Raw genomic sequence first — 26126 nt, forward strand, 5'->3', positions numbered from 1 at the left:
GACAGTTATAAATGTACAAATTTAAAACATTGTGACCGGATGTATCAAATATATGAGTCATATGTGGAAGTTGATTTCCAAAAATGTTTTTCGTTTGTTTGTTCAAAAGGACCAAAAAAGACTGTATTTACAAAGAATCAAAATTTTCCCTCATATTTTTCAGTCTTTATAGGGCTAAATGTTTCCTTCTATTCACCCTCATCCAGGAGCGGCGGAGAAGAGCTCCAAACACGGTGCAGAGGATCGCACCCAAAACATCATCATGGTCCTCAAAGACCGCATGAAGATCCGCGAGAGGAACAAACCGGAGATCTTTGAGCTCATTCAAGAGGTCTTCTCCGTCCCCAAGGCCACGCACGGTACCCAGATGAAGCAGATCAAACAGAGCGTGCTCGACGGCACTTCCAAATGGTCGGCCAAGATCAGCATCACGGGTGCGTTACACTCGACGTTGGTCATTAGACTCACTCAACGCTGACTTGACTTGAGTGCTCTTGATTCCCTTTTCGTAGTGTTATGCGCCCAAGGTTTACAAGCCAAGGATAAAACTGGCTCCAGTGATCCCTATGTCACCGTCCAGGTGGGAAAGACCAAAAAGAGGACCAAAACCATCTATGGCAATCTCAATCCTGTCTGGGAAGAAACCTTCAATTTGTGAGTGGGGACCCTCCAACATAAAGGGACTCTTCAGATTCAGAACTTGACTTTCCTATTCAAGTGACATGACCTGCTCTTATAATGTGTTTTTTTTTTTAGTGCTGTCAAGCGATTGCATTTATTTTTACTTCCTAACTCATTCACTCCCAGCAATTTTCTTCTGTGCCTTTGAGAGGCTGCATCAAAGTCTTGTGTATGCTCTAGCATTTTTGTTTTTTGTTTTTTTCTAAACATAAAAACGTATAAATGCGTCGTTGGGACACGTAATACATTTGAAATAGAATAGAACGTATTTATATGTTTTTGGGAGAAAATGAGCTAATTAATATGAATAATTACAGGATTAGTAATTAATTAATCTAATTATGTAATCTAATTTTAAAGGTCCCCAAATAAAAAAATTAGAATTCTAGGACATTACAAAATTGTAGTGTATGACTAATCAATTAATAAACACCAAGAGAAGATTTGAAATCCACATTTTTTTTTTTGTTGAAGTGTGCTTCATAAATGAAATTGAAAAGAAAAAGTTTAAGCACATTAGCAACCCAATAGTTTAAAAAGATAATCAAAACGTTCTGTTTCACTGCCTGTTTTTGGTTTACAGGAAGGTAAAATTACTTTTTCATAGCTTTTTTTTTTTTTTTTTTTTTAAGAAAAATGAAGGGCAACATTTTGAAACTTGCAGCTTGAGAACAATTTTTAAATATGTTTGGTGCCCGTCCATATGTTAACATTGGAAAAATGGTTGATTTTTAACAAAATTCTCAATTGGGCAAATTTGAAATGCTTGCCACTCACCTTAGTTGATTTTCATAGCGCGATCATTTGTGTAGTTAATTAATTAATCTAATTAATGTGCTACACTGCCCTTAGTTTTTTGTGTATATCTTTGAGGTGGAAAATGAATTTAATCTATTGTGGAAAAAGGCTGTCTGTGTCATAAAATATGTAAGAAAGTGAATACTTTACAATGAATACCGTACAATGTTTAGCATCACGTTTACATCATTATTACTCCTCCTGTGTCCCTTTGATTGTGTCTTTAGTGAATGCCACAACTCCTCGGATCGCATCAAGGTGCGAGTTTGGGATGAAGACGACGACATCAAGTCCCGCGTGAAGCAAAAGTTCAAGCGTGAGTCCGACGACTTCCTCGGGCAAACCATCATTGAGGTCCGAACTCTGAGCGGGGAGATGGACGTATGGTACAACCTGGGTGAGTTGTACCGCTTTGCGATGTCCTCCGAGAGGCTCGGCTGACTTATTTTGAACGCGTTTGTTGGTCTCTGTGCTCTCTTCAGACAAGCGCACGGACAAATCAGCCGTGTCCGGGGCGATCCGCATGCATATCAATGTGGAGATTAAGGGCGAAGAGACGGTTGCTCCTTATCATGTTCAGTACACCTGTTTGCATGAAGTAAGTGTTTGTTTTTCTATGGCACCTAATTTAAATGTAACTGCTGGGTCAAAAAAAAAAAATCCAATATTGTTTAAAAATTGAACCATTTTCTCAACTCTTTCTCAATCAATTTTCTTTTCTTTCCTGCAGAACCTCTTCCACTTTGTGACAGACATCCAGAACACGGGCGTGGTGAAGATCCCCGATGCCAAAGGAGACGATGCGTGGAAAGTGTACTACGAGGAGACGCCTCAGGAGATAGTGGACGAGTTTGCAATGCGTTACGGAGTGGAGTCCATCTACCAAGCCATGACGTATGTTCTCAAAATGATAGTGAGCGTGGGCGAAAGTGGCCCCAAAATGCACTTTTCTTTGTCCTTGCAGTCACTTTGCTTGCCTGTCGTCGAAGTACATGTGCCCGGGCGTGCCTGCGGTGATGAGCACCCTGCTGGCCAACATCAATGCCTACTACGCGCACACCACCCAGGCTACGAACAACGTCTCCGCCTCAGACCGCTTTGCTGCGTCCAACTTTGGGGTGAGTCACAAATGCAGCCAATGTTTCATTCACGGAACGTTATTGTTTTGTTAGACACACCAGACACCACTTTAGGTACACTAGCAAGAGCCAAGATCATTAAACAAGTCAGAATTTTATCAAGAATTTGAGAACAGTGGCAACACTTTATAATTAGGACTTATAAATTGTACGTAAGTATGTTGGTAATAATGCGGTAAATACTTTTTCAATTCAGCATTAGATGTTGGCTCACTAAGTATGAGGTATTTTAAGCTATTGCCACTCTTTAATCATATTGCTTATAGCAGTTTAGTATATTTTTATAAAGCATTTATAAATCGTTAATAACCCATTTAGAAACCAAGTGATATTATGGGAGTTGTAGTGGTACTAAACTGCACATATTCATTGTATACATTTTCTTAAATTTGCTTTAGTTAGTTTTAGTTTAGTTTGTTTTCAGGAGGGTTTTGTTAGTTTTTATTAGTTTTAGTTATTTAATAAATGCTTATTTTTAGTTTAGTTTTAGTTAGTTTCAGTATTAATTTTAGTTTTTTTTATGTGTATTACTTGTGCGCAATATTCAAAAAACACAATCATCTGAAAGTACTTTTCTATTGGCTGCTGCTAGATGACATCACTTCTGTGTGACACACTTTCAAACGTACTTATTCCGGTTAATATTAAAATAAATCTACTTAAAATCACATTTAAAATTATCCCCAAAGACTTATGCATTAAATTAATTACCAAAGACAAAAACGAAGGACACATTTGCTGTATATATAGTTAGTTTTAGTTTTTAAAAAGCATTTTCCTTTTTATTTTACTTCGTTCATGAAATTGTTTTTTTAATTTTAGTTTTAGTTTTTTCGGTAGTTTTAGTTAACCAAAATAACCTTGATTCCCACACGTGCCTACCAATATTTTCACCTCGATAATAATTTATGTTTCACTCTTTTGTATCCGCAGAAAGAACGATTTGTCAAGCTTCTTGATCAACTTCACAACTCCCTGAGGATCGACCTGTCCATGTACCGAGTAAGACAGCTCTCTCGTCCACTGTTTGCTTAGATGGATGAATTTAATTCATCATGATCATTGATTATTTTATTAAAATAAAATGGTGCCTTGAGATCTGTATTATTTCATTCTGTGACCATGATTGCATCAAAAATCAAGTCTCCCCATTGCGATGAATGAACATCCCATGAATCCATTCTACTTGAAAAACAATGAAATTCGTCATGCGTTTTGAAGTGCCTTTATTAACTTAAACGATAACTTGTATTTTGAAAATCTCTTGAAGTCTGATTGTTTGGCATTTTCTCATGTAAAATGTATCATGTGGGCGATTTTCCCTTGTGGATGACGAGACTTCATAATCAAGCCGCCAATTGCCACTTTTTGCGTGTGACTGCAGAACAACTTCCCAGCCAGCAGTCCCGAGAGGCTGCAGGACCTCAAATCCACCGTGGACCTCCTCACCAGTATCACCTTCTTCAGGATGAAGGTGCTGCCTCTTCCTCGCTCTTCCTTGTTGTCCTATTTGTGGATTAAAACAGACCTCTCTGATTCGTGTGTTTATTCAGGTCCAAGAACTGCAGTCTCCACCCAGAGCGAGCCAGGTGGTAAAAGACTGCGTGAAAGCCTGCCTCAACTCCACTTACGAGTACATATTTAACAACTGCCATGAGTTGTACAGCCGCGAGTACCAGACAGACCCGGTGAGCAGCTCAGCGAGGGACTAAAAATGACGCAGTTGACTTTATGTGTGCTTTGGTGCCTTCGAGTCATCCTGATTACATCGTCTGTTAGGGGGAAAATGCGTCTACAGTATAGTCTCATGTTGACAACACGAGGTCATTGTATGTTAGGCTTGTGAACTTGCATAATTTGTAGTGATGTCAAAGTTTTAAAGCTTTAACTCACTTTTACTCTGAGTTAAGTGATTGATTTTTTTAAATAAATTGACACAGATTATAAAATCATTGAGAAAAAAAATCAATCCCAAAAAAAGTCTTGAAAAAACGAGGATAGACTTCCAATAAGCATTAAATGTTTGTAAAAATGGGCGTTGGGTCCAAAAAAACAAATAAACAAACAAACAAGCTAAAATTATTATACCATCATATCTTTGGGTTCTTCATTATGTAAAGCAGGAATATAGTATACTCCTTTTTTTTTTTTTTTTAAATTGATGGTTCATTCTTTTTTTTTTTGTTGTCTTTCTCCAGGCTAAGCAAGGTGCAGTGCCTCCAGAAGAGCAGGGGCCCAGCATCAAGAACCTGGACTTCTGGTCCAAACTCATCACGCTTATCGTCTCCATCATCGAGGAAGACAAGAACTCCTACACACCCTGCCTCAACCAGTTTGTCTTTAGCAAATTCTGTATCGCCATCTGTTATTTTTCTTTCCCTCTCACTCTCTTCTGTTGTTTTCCGTTCAGATTCCCCCAGGAGCTCAATGTGGGTAAAATCAGCGCTGAAGTGATGTGGAACCTGTTTGCTCAGGACATGAAATATGCAATGGAGGGTGAGTCAACATAGTGAGCCGATACTCCTTGGAGTAATGCTGCAGCTCCACTCGACAGTATTAAAGCACTTATAACTTTTTCTTTTTTTTTTTACCATTATATATGTAGAATTCGCAATTTCAAGACAATTGGTGTGGGGCTGAATGCCACCAGATGAAAACACTTAATCCTGTTTAAAACTTCAATTACATGCTAATGTCATTTCTATGATATTTTTCGCATTAAACAGTGAGATTTAGATATGCTAGTACATGGATGTATTTATTTATTTGTTCGTTTATGTATTTATTTATTCATTATTTATTATTTGTTCCCACCTAGAAATTACTACCGTAACCTTTAAAGATTGGATAGTAGTATTTTTTTTCCCCCCACTTGTATGACAGTTTAAAATATATTTTAAACTTATTGGATACATTTTTTTTTAACTTATTGGGTGCAGTTAATACAAATACTTAAACTGGGGTCATTTCTAGTGACATTTCACTTCCTTGGACAGTGATTATTTTTATTTTGTTTTAATTTTGTAACATTTTAGCGATACACTTCAACTTTTTTTGTTGTTGTTGTTCATTTTTATGTTAAGCTATGGTAATTTTGCCTTATTGTCAATTATTGGTCTTGATTCAGTGGTAAGGTATAAGACTCGTTGCTATCAGGCAGATTTATCCCCTTTAAAAAATGTGACAGCAAAATCGTTTTTTCATTATGGTGGGCCAAACTTGGGAGGAGATGCCAAAAAAACTAAACCATATTTATATTTGTATTCAGTATATCAGGCAAGCAGACATACAGCAGAGAAGAACTGAAGTCTTCATAGATTGCTGTTCTTCTTTTCTCAGAACACGAGAAAAACCGCTTGTGCAAGAGTGCCGATTACATGAACCTGCACTTCAAGGTCAAGTGGCTTTACAACGAGTACTGCAAAGATCTTCCTTTCTTCAAGAGCAGAGTGCCCGAGTATCCTGCGTGAGTTGCAGCCTGCAGTGTGCCTCAATGAAATTCAACCATTTTCACCGGAAATATGAATAAATATATCGCTCCCTATAGGTGGTTTGAGCCTTTCGTGATCCAATGGCTGGATGAAAACGAGGAAGTTTCTCGGGACTTCCTGCACGGCGCTTTGGAGAGAGACAAGAAAGATGGGGTAAACACTTTTTTTCAAAGTCCCCGAAAATTGCTGAGCTGTTGTTGTTCAGGCGGAATGACTGTAATCTCTCCTTTTGGGCTTGCTCAAAGCTATCACTTTCCTCCTTCCTTGCAACGCCTCTTCCCGCTCTTTCCACATCTCCTTTTTCAAAGACTCCTTGGCATTAATAACACGGACACAGCAATGTGCTTGCAAGCTGTGCGAGAGTTGTCTAAAGGTTTTTATTATTATTATTATTATTATTATTATTGGAAGCCGGGATTAAAGACATCATTCCAGAGATTTTGCAGCAGGGAAACTGTCCTTACCTCATTAGCGAGACTCCCTGGAGGGACACCTGAACACTCTGTTCAATGCATAAAAATAGGTACATTAAACAACAGCCAGTTGTCATATCAGGAATACAAATGGTAGCATTTCCTAGTTTCTATAAGTGTTATCAAGCGATTACATTTTTTTTTATTATTATTATTTAATCTCACTTAATTTCCCATAATTAATTGTGATTAATCACATTTTCCTTCTTCCATTTTTCTACTTTTGTCCTCCAGTTCCAGGTCACATCAGAGCATGCCCTGTTCTCTTGTTCGGTCGTGGATGTGTTTTCTCAGCTCAACCAGAGCTTTGAGATCATCAGGAAATTGGAGTGTCCGGATCCGCAGATCGTTGGACACTACATGAAACGATTTGCAAAGGTCAGTCATCCATAGTTAATTAATACATTTCTGCTTTAAATGGCCCAGGACAGAGCCTTGAGGTACTCCAGGGTCGTCATAAGTATGCACCAACACTTAGAACAAATCCAAACTGTTGTTTTGTTTTGATTTTTTCCTTGTGCGCCTCTCCAGACCATCAGCAACGTCCTCCTGTCATATGCCGACATCATCTCCAAGGTGTTTGCCAACTACATCAATATGGAGAAAGTGGTAAGACACACCGGAGCCTTATGTGTTTCAAGCTTTTTTTTAAATATATTAAAAGAATCATAATAGTGTCAATTATTAAGTAATTCATTTGATTTGTTTTAGCCCTGCATCCTTATCAACAACATCCAACAGCTGAGAGTGCAGCTGGAGAAGATGTTTGAGGCCATGGGTGGAAAAGATGTGAGTCCTCCTCCATTTTTTTCCTTAATGTCTCCTTCCAAGTCTAGATCAAACACAATTTTACAATTGTAAATTATTACAATTATGTGACACATATGCAAATGAGTCAAAATCATCTTTAGTGCTTAATATTCCTGGACTTGACTGTAAAGATTGTGTTTTTGTGTTCAGCTCTGCGTTGAGGCCAGCGACATCCTGAAGGACTTGCAGGTTAAACTCAACAATGTCATGGATGACCTCAGTCGAGTCTTTTCCGTCAGGTACTCGGGGCTCAAATTCTTTTATGCACTCTGCATTGCACTCTCATTTCATTTCATTTTTTTTTTTTTTCAAACAGTTTCCAGCCTCACATCGAAGAGAACGTGAAGCAGATGGGCGACATCTTGGCGCAGGTAAAAGGGACGTCAAATGTCGGCAATGCCAGCAGCGTGGCCCAGGATGCTGACAACGTCCTGCAACCCATCATGGAGTTCCTGGACAGCAAGTGAGTCAGCTGGCCCAACCTGATTCCTGACCGCCCTTGGCTACGTAGACAAACGTAAACGTACCACTGATGTTTATTGGTTCAGTTTGATATTTTTCTATATTCTATATTGTAAATGGATGATTGGGCCGGTCTCTTGGGATAAAATGGAGGAAAATAATCATTGAATAGCACCCCATCGGCCCCAAAGGACACCGGTCCGCCGGGCATCTGCCCTCTATGCCAGATGGCCAGTCCAGCCCTTAGATTTACTACAAACAGAATTCACTGTCAATTTCTCATCATCATTTTCTCCCCCTTCTCCTCAGCCTGACTCTGTTTGCCAAGATCTGCGAGAAGACGGTGTTGAAGCGTGTGCTGAAGGAGTTGTGGAAGCTGGTGATGAACACCATGGAGAAGACGATTGTTCTGCCGCCGCTCAGTGATCAAACGGTGAGTGCGCATCACTTGAGGAGTGCAAGAGTCATAAGCGTAGGAAGCCACGATGTGGGAGTACATCCAAACAGTTGAATAAACATTGTGCGTATCCATAGGGATTGTTTTGCCTCGTAAGCATGGAAGTTTAAACCTATCCACATGCAATAACAGTAATCAGGTGATTCAAAAACTTCACCACCCATCATAGCGATCTTTTTTACAGTACTGTCTTCACTAAGTAATTTGGAAAATGGGTGGTAAAAGACAAAAATAAATTCTCCCACCCACCCATAATGTATGACCATCACATTCCTTTGGGAAACTTACTGTATGCCTTTTCATGTGGGAAAGGAGAGACAGAAAGTCTCCAATGCACTTTTAATACATGGAATTCTCTATACATTTATTTCTTTCTGTTTAAAAAGGGTGTATATAAGAAGTTTAAATATAATTTTATAATTTTAATTTTGACCTATTCAAATAGGTCAGGAATGAATCCGCCATGATGGGCGAGTTCACATTACTTCACATGCGAAACCTTCATGATCACGTGTATTCGATGTCAATGGCGTTTATACAGAACAGTGACGTGAAAAAAGGTGAGAAAATGTCTGAAAGACACACACACACAAGTTGGCATGACAAGAAAGGAAAATGGGGGCAGAGTGGGTGAAAAGGAAGAACAAAGGCGCCTTGAGTGTGCAATACTAAAATGGTGATCACGCACACACATTATATTCCACCGTAAAGGAGTGCATCATATCATTTGCATACCAGCTCAGGTCTGCTCTCCACTATGTCAACCAGTATATCCAAAGGATGTGGCCCTCTTCCAAAAAGGGTACATTTTGGAAAGCAGCCTGTTTTGTTTTATTTTATATATGTGTGCTCTATTTGTGTTTGGTTATCATTTGAAGAGCCTCATATCACTGTAAAAAAAATAATTGGTCACAAAATATTCAAGTCTTCCTTACTGGTTCTTAATCCAGATGTTAAGACAGGAGTCAATTGGTTCCCTCCAGGATTTGCGGGGGTATTTTTTAGTGATTTGATGTGGGGCTCTTTGCAGCTTGACTGACCCTTCTTTCTGGTTGTTGTGATTATTATGACCATCCTGCTCCCACCGCTCTCCCTCCACAGATGATTGTAAGTACAGCACTCCTGCGTGTCTGTCTGTCTGTCCGTCTGCGCTGATTGCTTCCTTCTTGCTATATGTGGCTGCGATCTCCCCGTTTGTTTGTTTTTATTACCCCCCTGCCCCCGCATCTCACCGTCTCACCTGTCTCTCTTACGTCTTCTCTTTTCTTGCAGTGTTAATTAAACAGAACATAAAGCAAAATAGATCACAATCATGTCAGAAGATGATTTTTATTGTTTGCTTTGGAAATATGTCCACACAGACTTAAAAAAAAAAAAAAAAAAGAAAAAAATCTACCCAAAGCTATCAATTTTAAATAAAAGAAAAATTAACACTGTTCTCTTCCTCTCCTCTTCTGTCCTCTTTTGTCTTTTCAAAAGACAGACGCATGGTGCATTTCGGGTTATAATAGGCCTCCTTGTCCTTAAAAAAAATCTCAACCAATCAGTGCTCTCCTTCTTTGGTCTCCTCTTCCTGAGTCCGCCCCTCAAACAGGAAGTGGCACTCCTTGCTCGTGCCTGGTGTTGCCTTGTTTCTTCCCGTGCACCGGGACCCCAAAAGTCGAGGGTCACTCAGACCCCTCGGACGCCACCTTCCCCCTCCGTACACCTTTCTCACCCGTTTGAAGTGTTGCCCACCCTAAAACTCCCCCACTGTGGGTTTTGTTGCTTGCATCTGATCTCTTTCAACACTGCAGTCTTCTCCCAGTGACGTGTACGACGCTATACTGTGCTGTTTGTCTTCTCTGCAGACCTTCCATGTTGGTCTGTCCTGATTTGCTCATGTTCTGGTGTTCACCAGGATGATTTAGTGATGGTGCTCTTTATGTTAGTATTGCTTCATTAACCACAGCGGGTTAAACATACAGTCTGATAGATTGTCAAGCAAGGATGATTTTTGTTCAAAAAGGTGCATTTAAGGGGTTAAAAAAAAAAAAAGATTGCTATACTGTAACGTTAAAGCGTTTGGAGTCTTGGTGATGATGTAAAGGTGGTTTTCAGAACTTAGATGAATAAAAAATAAAATAAAACAAAATTACTTTTTTTTTTGTTGGAGAAACTTCTATTTAATACAAAAAATATATATATATATATAATGCATTATCACCTAAAGCTTAAGATGTTTTTAGCTTTATTTTCTTTACAGTATCTAATGTGGTTATGTTTTTTAGATTTCAATGTACTTCCCCCACAACTACAAATGTTGACTCCTCATGTATCTACAAAACTAGAGAAATATTCAAAACAAAAAAACAACTAATTTTTAAAATGTAATATAGAATTAAAATATGAATTAATTTCCTTTCAGCCTAACTTTTTAATTTTAGAACTATTTTGCTGGCTCATTTTAAGCTAGCCAATTATATTCATTTTTTTCAATGCTGGCAGACTATTGTTTTTGTTTTTTTTGTTTTTTTGTGGGGGGAAAATTAGCAGTGTATAGTATGAGGAAAATATTACTTGAATGAACAGATTTTTATTTTTTTTATTTTAAACAAAATGAAGTTAATGTTATGAAATTCGCCCCAAAATAAATCTACATTTTCTTGTGCTATTCTTTTTTAGTGTTACTAGAAAAAAAAAAATCTTATGGCATTATACCTTACCATTAGATCCATACATTATTCCCAAAGCACATGTACAATATAGTGTTAGTTTGTTTTTCGCTTCAGCACAAAAGCTTTTTTTAAGCGACCCACATAAGTTTTTACATCTAGATTTTTGTACATGTGAAACTTGAGTTGAAACAAATGCAGCCAATAAAGCACATCACAAAGCCCATTTGCCGCTAGAGTGTTATTGTGGATTATTATGTAGAGACCGTGGTTGCTTTGGCGAGCGTGCTAAATGAAAGGACGTGCCACTTCTGGCAATGACGAATGTTGGCTGATTTTGCCAATGAGTGCAGCAACTGGCAAGTGCTCCATGTATTAACCACGTGCTCTCTTTCCAGGGGAGGCTGAAGAGCGCTTCTCACAGCGACGTAAGGACGAAACCCCTTCAGATAAATGTCTCGTCTCTCTTTCTCCTCCATGTCTTCTCACCCTGTCTTTGTCTTTCCCTCAGCTCCCCACTGAAACAAAGTCATGGAAATATATAGATTTGGATTTTCCCACACTTCCTTATGTTTTCATACAACATTCCTCTTTTTGTAAAGTCAGGCAAACTTTCAGCTGTACTACATTGACATGCAATTGAATTTAGAAGTGTTTGGGCAATAACTAAGTTTTTTTTTTTTATGATTTTGCCTTAATAAACTACCACAGTGGATTTGAAATCAAACAATCTAGATGTGGTTGAAGTGGCTTTCATTTTTAATAAATCACTATCAAATGGATGAGTGGTCGTCCATGCAAAGAGCTGTCAACTTCAAAGTCCAGTTAAATACTTGTAGTCGGGAGACAGATGGAGGGGATTACCGGGAAAATGATCATGCCGGAAGGGTCAGGGGCTGACAGGGTCGGCAACGGGCGATCAATTTGCAGAAAATGGCTGGAGGATCTTGCACGGGGGCGTACTGAACAATCTGGAAAGCGCACTAGTGACTAATGGTGTCGAATGAGACCCCGGCCATTTTGTGCAGGCTTGGATCCTTATTTACTGTATCAATTTTTGGAGGCAATGTATGAATTTCTTACCTTCGAATGTCTCAGATCAATTGTGGTGGCGTGTAAAGGCGAAATCATAACTCTAGTGTTGTCCAAACTGTAGATTAGAACAAATAGAGATTTATTCATTCAGCAGAATAAAGATTGTCTAGAAGAACTGTTGTTAAGCTAGTTTGTGTGTGTGTGTGTTTGTGCGTCGGTATGTGTGCAGCCAAATGCTTTGGAATATAAGTAGCCTGACATTTTGTAAAGACGTGACTGTTTATGTACTGTATGTCGCTGTCTTCTGTGTAATTCTGCCTTGTACTTTTATCATGATCAGTCATTTTGGGCTCATATCATACAATCATCCGCCCGTATCTTGTTCTTCTTCTCTCTATTCTTCCTGCAGGGCACTCAGCTCATCTTTAACGCTGCCAAAGAGCTCGGTCAACTGTCCAAGCTGAAGGTATAGTCAAACGTTTCTTTTCGATGCCTCCCTTTTTTTGATATGTTGTCAAATTCAGTCTAATTGAGTGCCTTGCTCTGTATAAGTCGCACCCACAAAATTAGCTCTGTTTTCAAAGCCACAGTCAAGAAGTAAATTAGCAAGCTAAACTCAAACTAATCTGCAGCAGTTCCACAAAGCGGAGAGAATATGTATTTTAGGATATGGCTTAGCATGTGTTTATGCCAACATGACAGTTGTTTGATGGTTTTAAATGACTGCAATAGAGATGATAATTCTGTTAGCCTCTCTATACCTTGTTTCCATACTTTATTAGCATTAAGCTATCATATGCATTAAGCTAGCATACAGCTGCCAGCTATCTGCTGAGCTAAATACTGCACATTTAGGGAAAGCGGAATACATACGACAACGAGAGAACAAAAATAATAATAATAATAATAATAATAATAATAAATAAACCATACCAAATCTACAATGGCTACTGTTCATGCTGCAACAAAATATCCACAGCACAAATGATGTGGTGCATTTTAAGCATAACGAGGCCATGTGGGCTTGAGCAGAATATTAATCCAAATGTTTGGGAATGTGATTTAAAATCATTATCAGTTCAACATGGAGCTCATCCAAACATTCACAAACAGTAAACAGGAGTTAAAAGAAAAGCTAAGAATAGACAAGAACGTGGCATGACGCTCCGAGAACTGGGAAAATCTGCAAATAAGCCGCATCTTTGTTTATGCTGCGGGGGTAATAGCTTGCACTTTAGTCTTTTTTTTTTTTTTTCTTCTTCTTTATGGTACTTCGTGAGTCTCCCTAATGGCGCTGCTTGTTATTCAGGAGCACATGGTTCGCGAAGAGGCCAAAGCACTCACGCCCAAACAGTGTGCTGTCATCGAACTGGCCCTGGACACCATCAAGGTAGGAACACACTGACCACAGACTCTTTTCTTTATTACATTTCTGATGCAATTGCCATAAATCAACCTGAATGCAGAGCAGATATAACAAAATATACTCACCCTGGTATCAATGCTACAATTACAAAATATTAAATAAAGGGAAAGTGTAACACTGTATATATAAGGACACTAAAAATAATAATCATAAAGCCTACTGCACAGGGTGTTTTTCAACAAGCAAGATGAAAACTTGATTTGTGTGCTGAGGGCAGAAATTTCGGGTGGCTAAATAAAATGCATCCTCTGTTCACACGATTTCAAGGTGGCCTCATAAAAAAATGAAAAACATAATTTGACAGTGTCTTCAGTTTCATTTATGAAATTAGGCATATCTAGCCCAATATTGACCAATGTAAGTGCTAATATTGTTTTTAATGTCTTACAATAACCTGTCAAAAAAGACAGGTGAAAAAAAAAGCATAACGATGACTGTGATTATTGTGGTGAGGAGAAGGTGTAGGCAAAATCAGAAGCAGCAGGGAGAACTGTTATATTCTGTGTAAACATGAAATGTCATAAATAAAAAATCTCTCCAGCCATATTCTCTTCAGGGATGACATGGTTGCAATCACAAGAAGGAGTCATGCCAATGAGAAATCTCTTTTCACCTCTCAATTTCCTTGCACCACAATGTGACAATTGATGCTTGCCACTTGTACAACTGCTGTTAATTGCTCCACACAAACACACCCAACAACGACATGCGAGTTCAACTTCAGAAGTTCCATTTTACACATACTTTTTGAGCATGGTTTTCCAGTTTGGGGCATTTGGTTAACAGCTATTCCCTGCCCGGCTTTGTGTTTGTCAGCAATATTTCCACGCTGGTGGCGTTGGTCTAAAGAAGACATTCCTGGAGAAGAGTCCCGATCTGCTGTCCCTTCACTACGCCTTGTCCCTCTACACGCAGGCCACGGACAAACTTATTAAGACCTTTGTCCAGTCCCAGAATGCACAAGGTAACTTCATTTACCATTTTTTCCACTCTCTCTTTTCTGGTCCACAGTGTTTCCAGCATCACTCTTTGAAGGGCCATTCTAGTGTTTCCCAAATGCGGTGCTCTTTTATCTAAAAACATGATTTGTAACTCAAGCTGCAGGAAAGAAATAGTCTGACGTGCCGAGTCTCCTGGTAGCCTCAGCTGCCGGGAGCACAGAGGATTTATTTTACACAGTCCAACCACTGTTTGCAATGAAAAGAACAAATATCCATCCTCCATCTTGTCCCTCGTTCACCGCTGAGTCTCCTTTTAGTTGGCTGGCAGGCGATCATGTAACAGCACCCCTGCGAGAAACACTGTTAGAGTGTGGGAATGGTAACATTTTGAACAGCTTAAATTTTTCATCTCAGAGGTGAAACTGCAATTTAATGTCAGAATTGTCTATCTTCTAATTGTTTGATCAGAGCTAAATTTATTACAGCCAGCTTTGAGTAGTAAAACACCTCTGTGGGGATCACCGTTTTTTATAAAGATAAATATTCCTTCTGACAGTGTGCTGTTATATTGAATTGTGTATCAGTTGGGAAAACCCCCACTGAAGGCCCAAGTACCAAATACATGGCCTGCCACTGCACTCACCCAATTTTTAAAGGACCTTCCAATGTTTTTAATGTTTTTTTTTTGTCTCCTTTCTCTGTGCACACCCTCCTTCCGCCCCCAGTGTTCGGCGGCAAGGGGGTGCGGTTCACCGCTAGTGAGGATGTTTACCCAGAGAGGGGTACGTTGCTCCCAGGTTCAAAGGTTTTGAGACATCCAGGACTACCAGAAGGCGTCCGACTCCAATTCCCTACTTCCCCTGCACCTCCATATATCCCAAACTCTCCACTGCCTGCATAGACTGAATATGCTCCGCCCCCTTTTTTCCTATCGGCCTTTCACCGTCCTTTCGAGTGCACTGACGCGCGCGTCGAGAACTTGTATGCATTCATGCATGCGACGTACGCGCTGATGTCTGTTTGGATGGAACTGCACTGAATACATGCCCACTCGGTATGTATGAGCAGACACGAAAGCATGATGCGCGGACATCAGACAAACGTAATGCATCAGTAGTATGGAGGCGACCTGACGCAGCATGATGTCATCATGAGAGGCCTGAGGGAGGGTCGAGTGAGCGTGTGTGCACGTGGTGAGAGGACGCGACCAAGCGGATGTGTGGAATTGTTTTTTTTGTGTGTGTGATTTTTAATTAATTGTGCCCACATTTTGGGGTCTCTGAAATTTCTTCCCAAGTGTTGTAAAGAGGTCTGTGAGTGAAAGAAATTGTTTTGTTGTCTTGTTTTGTTACTGGAAGGCAGAAGAGGAAGTAGAACTACGCGGTGAAACGCTCACGTCCTCTTCCAGTTCGCCGTTTCGGTTTCGGTGACAACGCAGCATTACAAGAGCTGATCCGTCAAAGTCACTATTCCATAAATTGTGTTGAACGTCACTCGTTTGGTGGCAGCTAAAAATGCACTTTCATGAATGTAGCAGTTAATATTTGTGAGTCAATGGCATACAAGATAATAATTCTTAGAAGTGACTAGGGGTGTTAAAAAAAAATCGATTCGGCAATATATCGCGATACTACATCGCGCAATTCTCGAATCGATTCAATAGGCGGCTGAATCGATTTTTTTTTTTTTTTTTTTTTTTTTAAAGAGCTCAGAATTGTTCATTCCGCAGTCTTACCGATTCAACGTCTTATCATCATTGCCTTTTTTTTTTTTTTTTTTTTTTTTTTTTTTTTTTTTTTTTTTTTTTTTTTTTTTGTGTGTGTGAATCGATTTTTAAACTTCCATTTTTAATGGAAAAATATTCAACAAAACGTCTGACTTCGGGTTAGGATTCACACCTTGAGCATGGAAGAATGTTATATGAACGGAACATTAAGCCTTAATATTTTATTTTAATGCTGTTCAAACATGAAACAGATTACAACCTCTATAAGACTGAAATTTCAGATAAATAAATAATACATTTTCATATAAATCTTACACTCTACAAGCTTACTGATTAGTATTTTCTAAATTTGAATGAAAAAAAATCGCAACAATCGACTTATAAATTCGTATCGGGATTAATCGGTATCGAATCGAATCGTGACCTGTGAATCGTGATACGAATCGAATCGTCAGGTGCTAAGCAATTCACACCCCTAGAAGTGACCCTTATTGACACACTCAAGCCAGTTTCACGAATCAAGATGAAATTTGTTGTGAAACTTGTGTATCGCTCCTCCATGCCAAATACTACTTTTAAGAATGACTCCATAACAGGACTTCGATCATTGATCATTCTTCAAATAAGCCCCCTCTTTCTGCTATAGCTATCCAGAAAAGTTTCTTTCTAATCTCTTATGAACTCTCTCCATCAAGTCGAGCGGGCCAGATGGACTCCTGCTGCTCTCTTTGGTCTCGTTGGAAGTTGGCAGCGAGAGCGACAATCCAATAATCCTTCCCGGAGAGCCGACGAGAGGCGAACGCCGGGAACATGCCAGGAACGCTCTGCCGTCTAACTCCCACCGACACCTTGTTTAGTGGGCGGCCGGCTGAAAAAAACAAACACGCGCAGCCTGCTGGCGTTGACGGAGCGAAGACACTAATTAAAACATTGCAAATTGATATCCATCTGTCGCCATATCCTTCTGGAATTGTTTGTGGGTCGGAAGTACCACGCAGTCAAACACTGGAGATGTAATTGTCTGTCATTCTTGGCCAGACTCAGCGGTCATCTTTGATGTACCGTTGGTATATCCGCAGTTTTCCGACTCCGTCCTGTAGGTGAGAGGGACGCTGGGCAAAAGCTTGGCTCCACCCCAGGCTGGGTGCCAAGCAATTGCAGGGCACGTATAGACAAACAAATATCCACACCTATTTAGACTCCCAAGATGACTTGAAACAGATCATGCGAGAACAACTCGAGCCACATGCTGCTTCACCATGAAGAAGACATGGTCTGAAAATGTTTCTGGTGAATTCCCATTCCAGAATTGTTCATCACTAATTACCCATATACTTTCTTTCCCATGTTGCATGTCCTGAAGACGGGGTACCAACTCAGCTCTTCTTGAACGTTACCTTTTCGTGACCACCCTGCATCCTAACACGCACCTTGCATCTATGAGTGGGCGCCAGTATCAAATTGCTTAGCGCTCCACCAGTAGTCACTGTAACGTGGGAACCTGTTTTGACACTTTCTGAGAAGAAGAAAATCTGAATAATGGAACAGTAGACACCTTCCTACTGCGAAGTGCCCACTCATAGCAGCTTTATATTATCCACACTCTGCTTAAAGTCCTCCACTCATCATAATTATGTGTCCATTTCCATTCTCCCATATGGAAATGGTCTTCGGTTTTGGTTATGATTGTGACTCTTGGAGGAGCAGACTTAAAGCAGAGGCCAGATCAGCTCATGCTAATTCAAACCTGACTTTTTTTTTTTTTTAAACGTTTGTCCGTCCCCACCAGGCTCAGGTGTGGACGACGCGGTGGGAGAGGTGTCCATCCACGTGGAGATCTTCACTCACCCCAACACGGGCGAGCACAAGGTCACCGTGAAAGGTATCTTGTTGTATTCTTTTCTCCGTCCAAGGTTGAGCTTGCGTGAAAGTGAGATCGATCTCAGTGTAAGGAGCGGTTGTCATGGAGATGGTCTGATGTGTAGACAGACAGTGAATTGGGTCGAACACACAAATACAAAATGAAAACACCTTCAAAGGAGCTGGTCTCTCAACATGATTGACAAAGAGGGAGGGGAAGAAGGGAACCTGCTTGTCCAGATGGAACATTTGCTGCTGGGTGTACTTTGGATTCCTGGAACGAGTGCAAGATGGTGTGCCTGTCAATTTTTTTTTTTTTTTTTTTGTTCCGTGAAGGACGTGAGATTATTTTACTTTGGACTCTTATCCGCTGGATGTTGATGCTGCCGAACGCTTATCTTCATGTTCTTGTTTAGCGAGGAGGTTGTTTCCACGGCAACGAGACGATCTGTTTTTGGTGTTTTTATGTGTATTTATGTATTCCGGCCCTTTCTATCAGTATTGGCATTTAGAAATAGTTTAGGTGTACTATTTTTATTTTATTTTATTTTTAAATCAGAGGCAAGTACAAGGGTAGTTTTTGATGCAGATGACACTATAACGTCCCTTCTCCTCGCCGTGACAGTGGTGGCCGCCAACGACCTGAGGTGGCAGACGCAAGGGATATTCCGTCCGTTCGTGGAGGTGTTCATCATCGGCCCTCACCTCAGCGACAAGAAGCGAAAGTACGCCACCAAGTCCAAAAACAACAGCTGGGCGCCCAAATACAACGAAACCTTCACTTTGTGAGTCAGCACGATGATTATATTATGAAAAAGGCCTTTTTTTTCCCATGTTAACTCATTTGCTCTCAAAAACGTATAAAAACGTTCTATTTTAAATATTGCCATGGTCCCAAAGACGTAATTATACGTTTTTTTTATGCTTGAGCATACAAAAGGCTTTGATGCAGCCTCTGACCTGAAGAGGGCTCTTTTCCCCAGTGTTTGCAACAAATTTGTGAATAATGATGAAACCTAGCTATATTCTCATGCTAATTGCTGCATAACAGAAAGAGATACAAATATACTTTCAATTCTTGATGAAGGAAGAGACTCTTAATTTTTCTTTGCAATAGAACACAAAATTTTGTGGGCCTTGCGGAATCAATCAAAATCCAGTAAAACAGCCGGGAGCGAAGGGGGTTACTTCAGGGAAAATGGCTGGGAGTAGGGCTGCTCAATTATTGAAAAAATATTAATCACCATTAATTTGGTAATAATTGAAATCACGATTAATCAAACAATCTTATATTTTTTGGGCACAAAAGAAAATGTTTAAACATGTATAAAATACTAAATTATTATTATTGTTATTATTTTTATTTTATTTTATTTTATTTTTTTAAGTTTCAAATAAAATTCTTTGAAACACTAATCATGAAAGTTCCTTTTGGACCAAACAAAATTTATAAAATTATTTTTTTATAATTAAAAAAAAAAAATAAATAAATACAAATGTGTAAATTCATGTATGGTTTCCTTGTATAAACAAAGATTGTGCATTGCAGTTGCATTGCTGTACACTTGTAAATTGCCATAGAACTGTTGTAACATTTAAATAATTTCAATATTTTTTTTTTTAACGATTATGGCAATTTTGAAATCGTGGTATGTAATAATTGAAATTGTAATTGAATTTCGATTAATTGCACAGCCCTAGCTGGGAGTTAAAGGAGTGATGAGTTAAAGGAGTTGTATTTTTCTTCCTCCCCCATCAGCACGCTGAGCAGCGAGGTGGGCCCCGAGTGCTACGAGCTGCAGGTGTGCGTGAAGGACTACTGCTTCGCCCGCGAGGACCGCACGGTGGGCATGGCCGTGCTGCAGCTGAAGGACGTGGCCTCCAAGGGCAGCGTGGCCTGCTGGCTGCCGCTGGGCAAGCGCATCCACATGGACGAGACGGGCCTGACCGTGCTGCGCATCCTGTCGCAGCGCAACAACGACGACGTGGCCAAGGAGTTCGTCAAGCTCAAGTCGGACCAGCGCTCGGCCGAGGAAGGCCGCGGATAAGACGCCCCGCTTCGTCCTGTAAATATATTCATTCCGACGGGGGTGCGTCGTTTGTCCTTATGGGTCACATCGCCATCGTTGTGGTCAAGTTGAATCGTGGAGTTGTCAGAAAAGTTCCAGGACTGGCTGTTGTTCGGACGAGTTTTTGCTTTGATTTGTGAGCAAAATTTGAGATACAGTCGAACACTGGCTTAATGCTAACGGGAAACGCTGTAGATGTGCTAATGATTTGCATTTACAGCATGTTATAGTGCTGAAAGCAATTTGAACACAAACATTGGCGCAATTCACAAGCATATACAGTTGTGTTTGAAATTTGACATGCCTTTTGGGCTTGTAAACTTATGAGCACAGTTTATGGTGAGAAAAACTGACAATTGCTTTGATATTCTCAGAGGTTGACGTTGACACGAGTAGAGATGTGCATGTGAATTTTGGTGATGATTCATAGCATTTTTGTGTCATTCACTGCCATTGACGGTAAAAGACGTCAAATGATGCATTTTTGCTGGGTTAAGTGACATTTAGCTTTTGTACATTTATAGCTGTGCTCATAAGTTTATATATGTAAACTTTCAAGCACATTTGTATTCTTTAAAATAATAATAATGGTGTTTCCATTCATTTGAATGAGGAACCATGATTTGAGATATGAGTGTTTACTTGTTTACGAATGAAACTCGTATCTCAAGGCACAGCTGTATTTCAAATCTAAACATCAAGTTTTCCCCTTCAAGTAATCCTGCCAGACTCTAACGTACATTCCCAGCCATCCGTGCCACGCCCCCATGAACTCCTCGAGGATTGATCACCTTGATTGTCTAGTTCAGCTTGGGAAAGAGGGAAAATGTGATGTCCTTCTCGGCAAGGAACTGTCAGATGCTCAAAGCGCTGTGAGCAGCCATGTATGTTGTCTCTTCTCGCGCACTCAGGATCTCTTTGTAGATGTGCTGGTTGATCGTCTGACTCACTGAAGAGGAAAACTCATTTTGGAATGAAAATTTGTCTTTTGTAAGACCAGTCCTGGAACTTTTCTGACACATGTTGTACAAGTCATTCGGCTGCACAGGGTTTTCTTTTTCTTTTGGAAGATTGCTCAAATGCGTCGCAAAAAGATGCCACGGCGATAGCGAGGATGAAAAGCACGACGTTGAAGTGCAACTATTTCATTGTTTACGGTTTTCTTCCAGATTATATTTTTACGGATAGAATCTAATCATGAATCATACGTGAGGTTCCGGTCTATGATGTGAGATGGTGGAACAGAGCACACTGCCTGACACCCTCAATGCCTTCCGTCTCGTACGCTCGCCGTCTTTGTGATAGGTGCACATAAGTGTGTGTGTGTGTGTGTGTGCGTGAGTGATTGAAACCAACACAAGCCAAGATCATAGTGCGATTTTCGTATCATGGTTTACTCCCTCTTTGTTACCAATGTAAACATTCCAAGTGGAAGGTGCCAAGTCCGCCACGCATAAACACGTCTACGTGGGTTGTTATGACGACACCAAGCACAAGTCATCCGTCCGTCCGTCCGACCATCTAATGGGGCCGCTGCTAAAAGGGCTGAAAATCCCCCTGACATCTGACATGAAAGAAATGGACGACATCTTTTTCTACCAGGGGCCATTTTAGTTCCCAGTAGGCCATGCTAAAATGATGAGGTAATGATGATGCAATGACCAAACGAACCTCTGAGGTTTTAGTTTTTAGAATCACATGGCACGTCGAATCAAAATCAAGCACCGCCAGTTGGCCTCCCCTTTTCTAATCAATAGAGTATGTCAAGGGTCTTCATTCCTGATACTTCCTCCCCACTCATTCAATTTGGGAGCTTAAAAACAAATGTCCTCCATGATTCTTGCCTGTCCATGAAAAAAAAGAGACCAAATCATCACATAGTGAAAGAGTCGTCAGGGTCTCATACAGGGTGTCCGTTTTTTGGACTCGCGCTCAGATTGAGCAGACGGGCCTTCTCGTTTTAGATTGGAACTCTATGCACCTGATCTATGGAATCAAAAGTCTTTTGTTTTTCAAGCCGTCTCATAATGTTTACATGGTGGATATTCCTATTATATATATTTAAAAATAAATGTACTTCATGTCAAGGGCCAAATTTTTGCTGCAGGTTTAGTGGAGACTGATTTTTTTTTTTTTTTTTTTTTGTCGAGAAGCTCATGTTCCCTCTTGGGAATTGAAAGGAGCCGTTTGAACAAAAGAATTCAGGTGAGGTGGCACTTGTATAAAGTGTTAAGGCCACACTGAGAAGAAGGAAAATAAAAGGCAAAATGCAAATTTGGAAAAGTTTTGAAGTTATGAGAAAAGTTCTGTTAAGACTAAAGTTGTGCGGCTTTTCTTATAATAATGCGCCTTTATTTTTGTAATATTTTGACTTTTTTTTTTTTCAAAAATTGCAACTTTAATATTGCTAACTCTCATACTTTTTTTTTTCTCACCAAATTCATATTTTGACTTTTCTAGTAGCTCATGTTTATTCTCACAATCTGTTCAACAAAAACTAACTTTATTCTTTTCTTATTTTATTTTTTTTATTTTATTTTTTTTATTTGGCTCTGAATATTACATTGTTTCTCACCAATCAAATTGACTAAATGTCACAATAGTTTTGACTTTATTCTTGCCATAATTTTCTAACCTATATTTTAACTGTTCAATTAATTATAGAGATTTTTGTCACCAAATTAAAAATATATTCCCCTTGAAATAACTGTTTTTAGAAGTGATGTTTTTCATCACTATTTAGAATTATTCGGAATATCTTTTGCCAAAATATGAGTTATTCTAGTAATATTTCAACTATACTTGCATATCAGAACTTTAATTCTGACTTAATTCTCTTAACTTTTTTTTTTTTTTACATTACAAGCTTTTTACTATTTACCAAATTACTTATTCAGGTATAATGTTCACCTTAATTCCATAACATTGAGAGTATTCTAGTAATAAGTAATGTAAAGTAGTAATATTTTACTTTTTTCTCATAATTCACTTTTTTTTTTAAACAAAACTTCCTTCTCATAATTCTATTCATGAAATATTGTGAAAGTCTTCTTGCCAAATTACACCTTTATTCTTCAAAATTCTGACTTAACTCATTCACTGCCTCTGACGGAAAAAGACGTCAAATGATGCAATGCATTTTTGCTGAGCTGGCAGTGAATGTGTTAATTGTGGTAGAAGCACAATTTTCTTCTTTTCAGTGTGGCTCAGTGAAGGCGATCTTTGTGCGGATGTTGCTGTCCTTCAAGCACGCGTGTGCGCAACTACAGGGGTGAGTCAAATCAGCTCATCATCACAGCATCTCTATGGGGGTGTGTACCGCAATTTCTCACAAGAAAACACGTGCACAATGCCACCAAATTCCCCACCGTCCACAGCGACATCTTTCAGAGGCATGCAGGAATTTTGGGATGGAAGCACAAGCAAAAAAAAAAAAAAAAAAAAAAAAAAAGGGAATAAAAAGCACACAACCAAGAGGACAGACGTGCATGTTCTGCCCCCACGTGCACGGTCCTGTACTTCCGCTCATGGTGCATGATAGGAACGCTGTAACAAAAAAAAAAACAGATTTTAATTTTTAAAAACAAATGTATTGTGCCAGCACGCGTAATAATTTGATGTTGTCTCCTTTATTTTGATATCTTCTTTTCTATTTTTCAAATGTTTCTGAATATAAAAATATTTATAACTGACGATAATGATGATGATGTTAAGTGTTGCAAAGTAGTCGCATGGAACATTTTTTTTTTTTTATACACAAGATGTTTATAATTTTTTTATATATATATTTATGTTTCTGGGAGTGACTGGGACGACAGTCTTGATGTGTTTTGCTTCCAATAAAGGATGGAAAATTTCAACGATGTGGCGTGGCGTCGACTTCATTTGACGGAAAAGTTCACACTCTGCGCAGAAAGGGAATCTTGAGGGAATCCGGGATGACCAAGTTTTCCGCACGGACGGCAGGCGGCGCCTCGTCGGGAAACGTGACGGGAAACACACGCTTCGCTTCCAGGAGGAGCTGGCGAGGTTGAGCGTCCGTGCGCTCTTTTAGGAGGCCCTGAAAGAAGCAACACTTTTTCTCAATGTCAGATTAAAATAATCAAGAAAACATTTAAGAGGTGATCATAAAGCATCAACACCATGCTTCTAACACGTACACATACATACATAGACGACTAGTCGGCATTTTAAAAATTCAATTCAGTGGTGCAAGCGGTACCTGAACCTGGCGGAGGAAATTGAGTGAGACTCGTTCCTCAACGTCACCATGAGGCGTGTAGTTGCTGAGAATCTTCACAATCTGCTCAACACAAAACAGCGGAAACTTATTAACGAGTCCAGGCTTATCAAATATGTTCCAAAAAAAAAAAAAATCTTAATTCAGAAAAAATATTACAAAAATAAGCCGGATGATACTGGGGGGAATAAATAAATAAGGGAAAACATAGTCGTTAAAAAAACGCCTTACTTATAGTCTTCTTAAAAAATAAAAAAAAATAAACGTCTTACTATACATGGTCTTTAAAAAAAAAGAAAAAAAAACCTTACTATAAATGGTCTTTTTTTTTTTTAACGCCTTACTTTACATCATCAGTCATTTAAAAAAAAAAAAAGAAAAAAAACACGCCTTGCTATACATGGTCTTTTTTTAATGCCTTACTATACATAGTCGTTTAAAAAAAAAGGGAAAAAAAAAACGCCTTACTATACATGGTCATTTAAAAAAAAACGTCTTACTATACATGGTCTTTAAAAAAAAAACAAAAAAAAACGCCTTACTATACATGGTCTTTTTTTAATGCCTTACTATACATAGTCGTTTAAAAAAAAAAGGGAAAAAAAAAAACGCCTTACTATACATGGTCTTTAAAAAAAAAACAAAAAAAAACGCCTTACTATACATGGTCTTTTTTTAATGCCTTACTATACATGGTCGTTAAAAAAAATGTCTTACTATACATGGTCGTCAAAAAAAATGTCTTACTATACATGGTCGTCAAAAAAAACGTCTTACTATACATGGTCTTTAAAAAAATAAATAAATACATCTTACTATACATGGTCTTTTAAAAACAAAAAAACAAAAAAAACGCCTTACTATACATGGTTGTCAAAAAAAAACAACGCCTTGCTATACATGGTCTTTTTTTAATGCCTTCATCGTTTGAAAAAAATGAAAAAAAAAAAAACGTCTTACAACACATGGTCTTGAAAAAAAAAAAAAAAAAAAGCCTTACTATACATGGTCGTTAAAAAAAATGCCTTACTATACATGGTCGTTAAAAAAAAACAAAAAACAAAAAAAACGCCTTACTATACATGGTCATCAAAAAAAAAACGCCTTGCTATACATGGTCTTTTTTTAATGCCTTACTATACATAGTCGTTTAAAAAAAAAAAACTAGAAAAAAAAAAAAAAAAGCCTTACTATACATGGTCGTCAAAAAAAATGTCTTACTATACATGGTCGTCAAAAAAAATAAATAAATAAAACGCCTTACTATACATGGTCTTTTTTTTAATGCCTTACTATACATAGTCGTTTAAAAAAAAAAACAGGAAAAAAAAAAAAAAAAGAAACGCCTTACTATACATGGTCGTTAAAAAAAACGTCTTACTATACATGGTCTTTAAAAAAAAACGCCTTACTATACATGGTCTTTTTTTAATGCCTTACTATACATAGTCTTTTTTTTTTTTAATGCCTTACTATACATAATCGTTTAAAAAAAAAAAAAAAAACGTCTTACTATACATGGTCGTCAAAAAAAATTTCTTACTATACATGGTCGTCAAAAAAAAAGCCTTACTATACATGGTCATCAAAAAAAAACGCCTTGCTATACATGGTCTTTTTTTAATGCCTTACTATACATAGTCGTTTAAAAAAAAAAGAAAAACAGGAAAAAAAAAACCAGGGGAAAAAAAAAAAAAACGCCTTACTATACATGGTTGTCAAAAAAAAAAAAAAAAACCTTGCTATACATGGTCTTTTTTTAATGCCTTACTATACATAGTCGTTTAAAAAAAAAAAACAGGAAAAAAAAAAAAAAAAAAAAAGAAACGCCTTACTATATACATGGTCGTCAAAAAAAAATTCT

At 38.7% G+C, this 26126-nt stretch overlaps 2 protein-coding genes across 4 annotated transcripts in view; one reads left to right on the forward strand and one right to left on the reverse strand.

Annotated features, from left to right (window-relative positions):
* unc13a (unc-13 homolog A (C. elegans)) overlaps window positions 1–23885 on the forward strand; it is a 43485-nt gene extending 19600 nt beyond the window's left edge. The window contains exons 18-44 of the mRNA XM_077533227.1: window positions 207–434; window positions 513–654; window positions 1707–1876; window positions 1962–2077; window positions 2210–2373; window positions 2444–2597; window positions 3552–3620; window positions 4003–4092; window positions 4172–4306; window positions 4817–4950; window positions 5029–5114; window positions 5958–6084; window positions 6166–6262; window positions 6817–6960; window positions 7114–7191; window positions 7294–7371; window positions 7543–7631; window positions 7709–7855; window positions 8164–8287; window positions 11364–11393; window positions 12410–12466; window positions 13310–13390; window positions 14243–14390; window positions 15093–15149; window positions 17883–17975; window positions 18579–18738; window positions 19713–23885. Coding sequence (XP_077389353.1) covers window positions 207–434; window positions 513–654; window positions 1707–1876; window positions 1962–2077; window positions 2210–2373; window positions 2444–2597; window positions 3552–3620; window positions 4003–4092; window positions 4172–4306; window positions 4817–4950; window positions 5029–5114; window positions 5958–6084; window positions 6166–6262; window positions 6817–6960; window positions 7114–7191; window positions 7294–7371; window positions 7543–7631; window positions 7709–7855; window positions 8164–8287; window positions 11364–11393; window positions 12410–12466; window positions 13310–13390; window positions 14243–14390; window positions 15093–15149; window positions 17883–17975; window positions 18579–18738; window positions 19713–20001 — 3287 coding nt within the window. The 3' untranslated portion in view covers window positions 20002–23885. The remainder of the gene's footprint in view (window positions 1–206; window positions 435–512; window positions 655–1706; window positions 1877–1961; window positions 2078–2209; window positions 2374–2443; window positions 2598–3551; window positions 3621–4002; window positions 4093–4171; window positions 4307–4816; window positions 4951–5028; window positions 5115–5957; window positions 6085–6165; window positions 6263–6816; window positions 6961–7113; window positions 7192–7293; window positions 7372–7542; window positions 7632–7708; window positions 7856–8163; window positions 8288–11363; window positions 11394–12409; window positions 12467–13309; window positions 13391–14242; window positions 14391–15092; window positions 15150–17882; window positions 17976–18578; window positions 18739–19712) is intronic.
* LOC144026538 (unconventional myosin-Va) overlaps window positions 23636–26126 on the reverse strand; it is a 46938-nt gene continuing 44447 nt past the window's right edge. For all 3 annotated transcript variants that reach the window (XM_077533222.1, XM_077533224.1, XM_077533221.1), the window contains 2 exons: window positions 24245–24325; window positions 23636–24082 (listed from right to left, as the gene is read on the reverse strand). In XM_077533222.1, coding sequence (XP_077389348.1) covers window positions 23921–24082; window positions 24245–24325 — 243 coding nt within the window. In that variant the 3' untranslated portion in view covers window positions 23636–23920. The remainder of the gene's footprint in view (window positions 24083–24244; window positions 24326–26126) is intronic.

This window comes from Festucalex cinctus, chromosome 10 (assembly GCF_051991245.1).
Source record: "Festucalex cinctus isolate MCC-2025b chromosome 10, RoL_Fcin_1.0, whole genome shotgun sequence".
Lineage (NCBI taxonomy): Eukaryota > Metazoa > Chordata > Actinopteri > Syngnathiformes > Syngnathidae > Festucalex > Festucalex cinctus.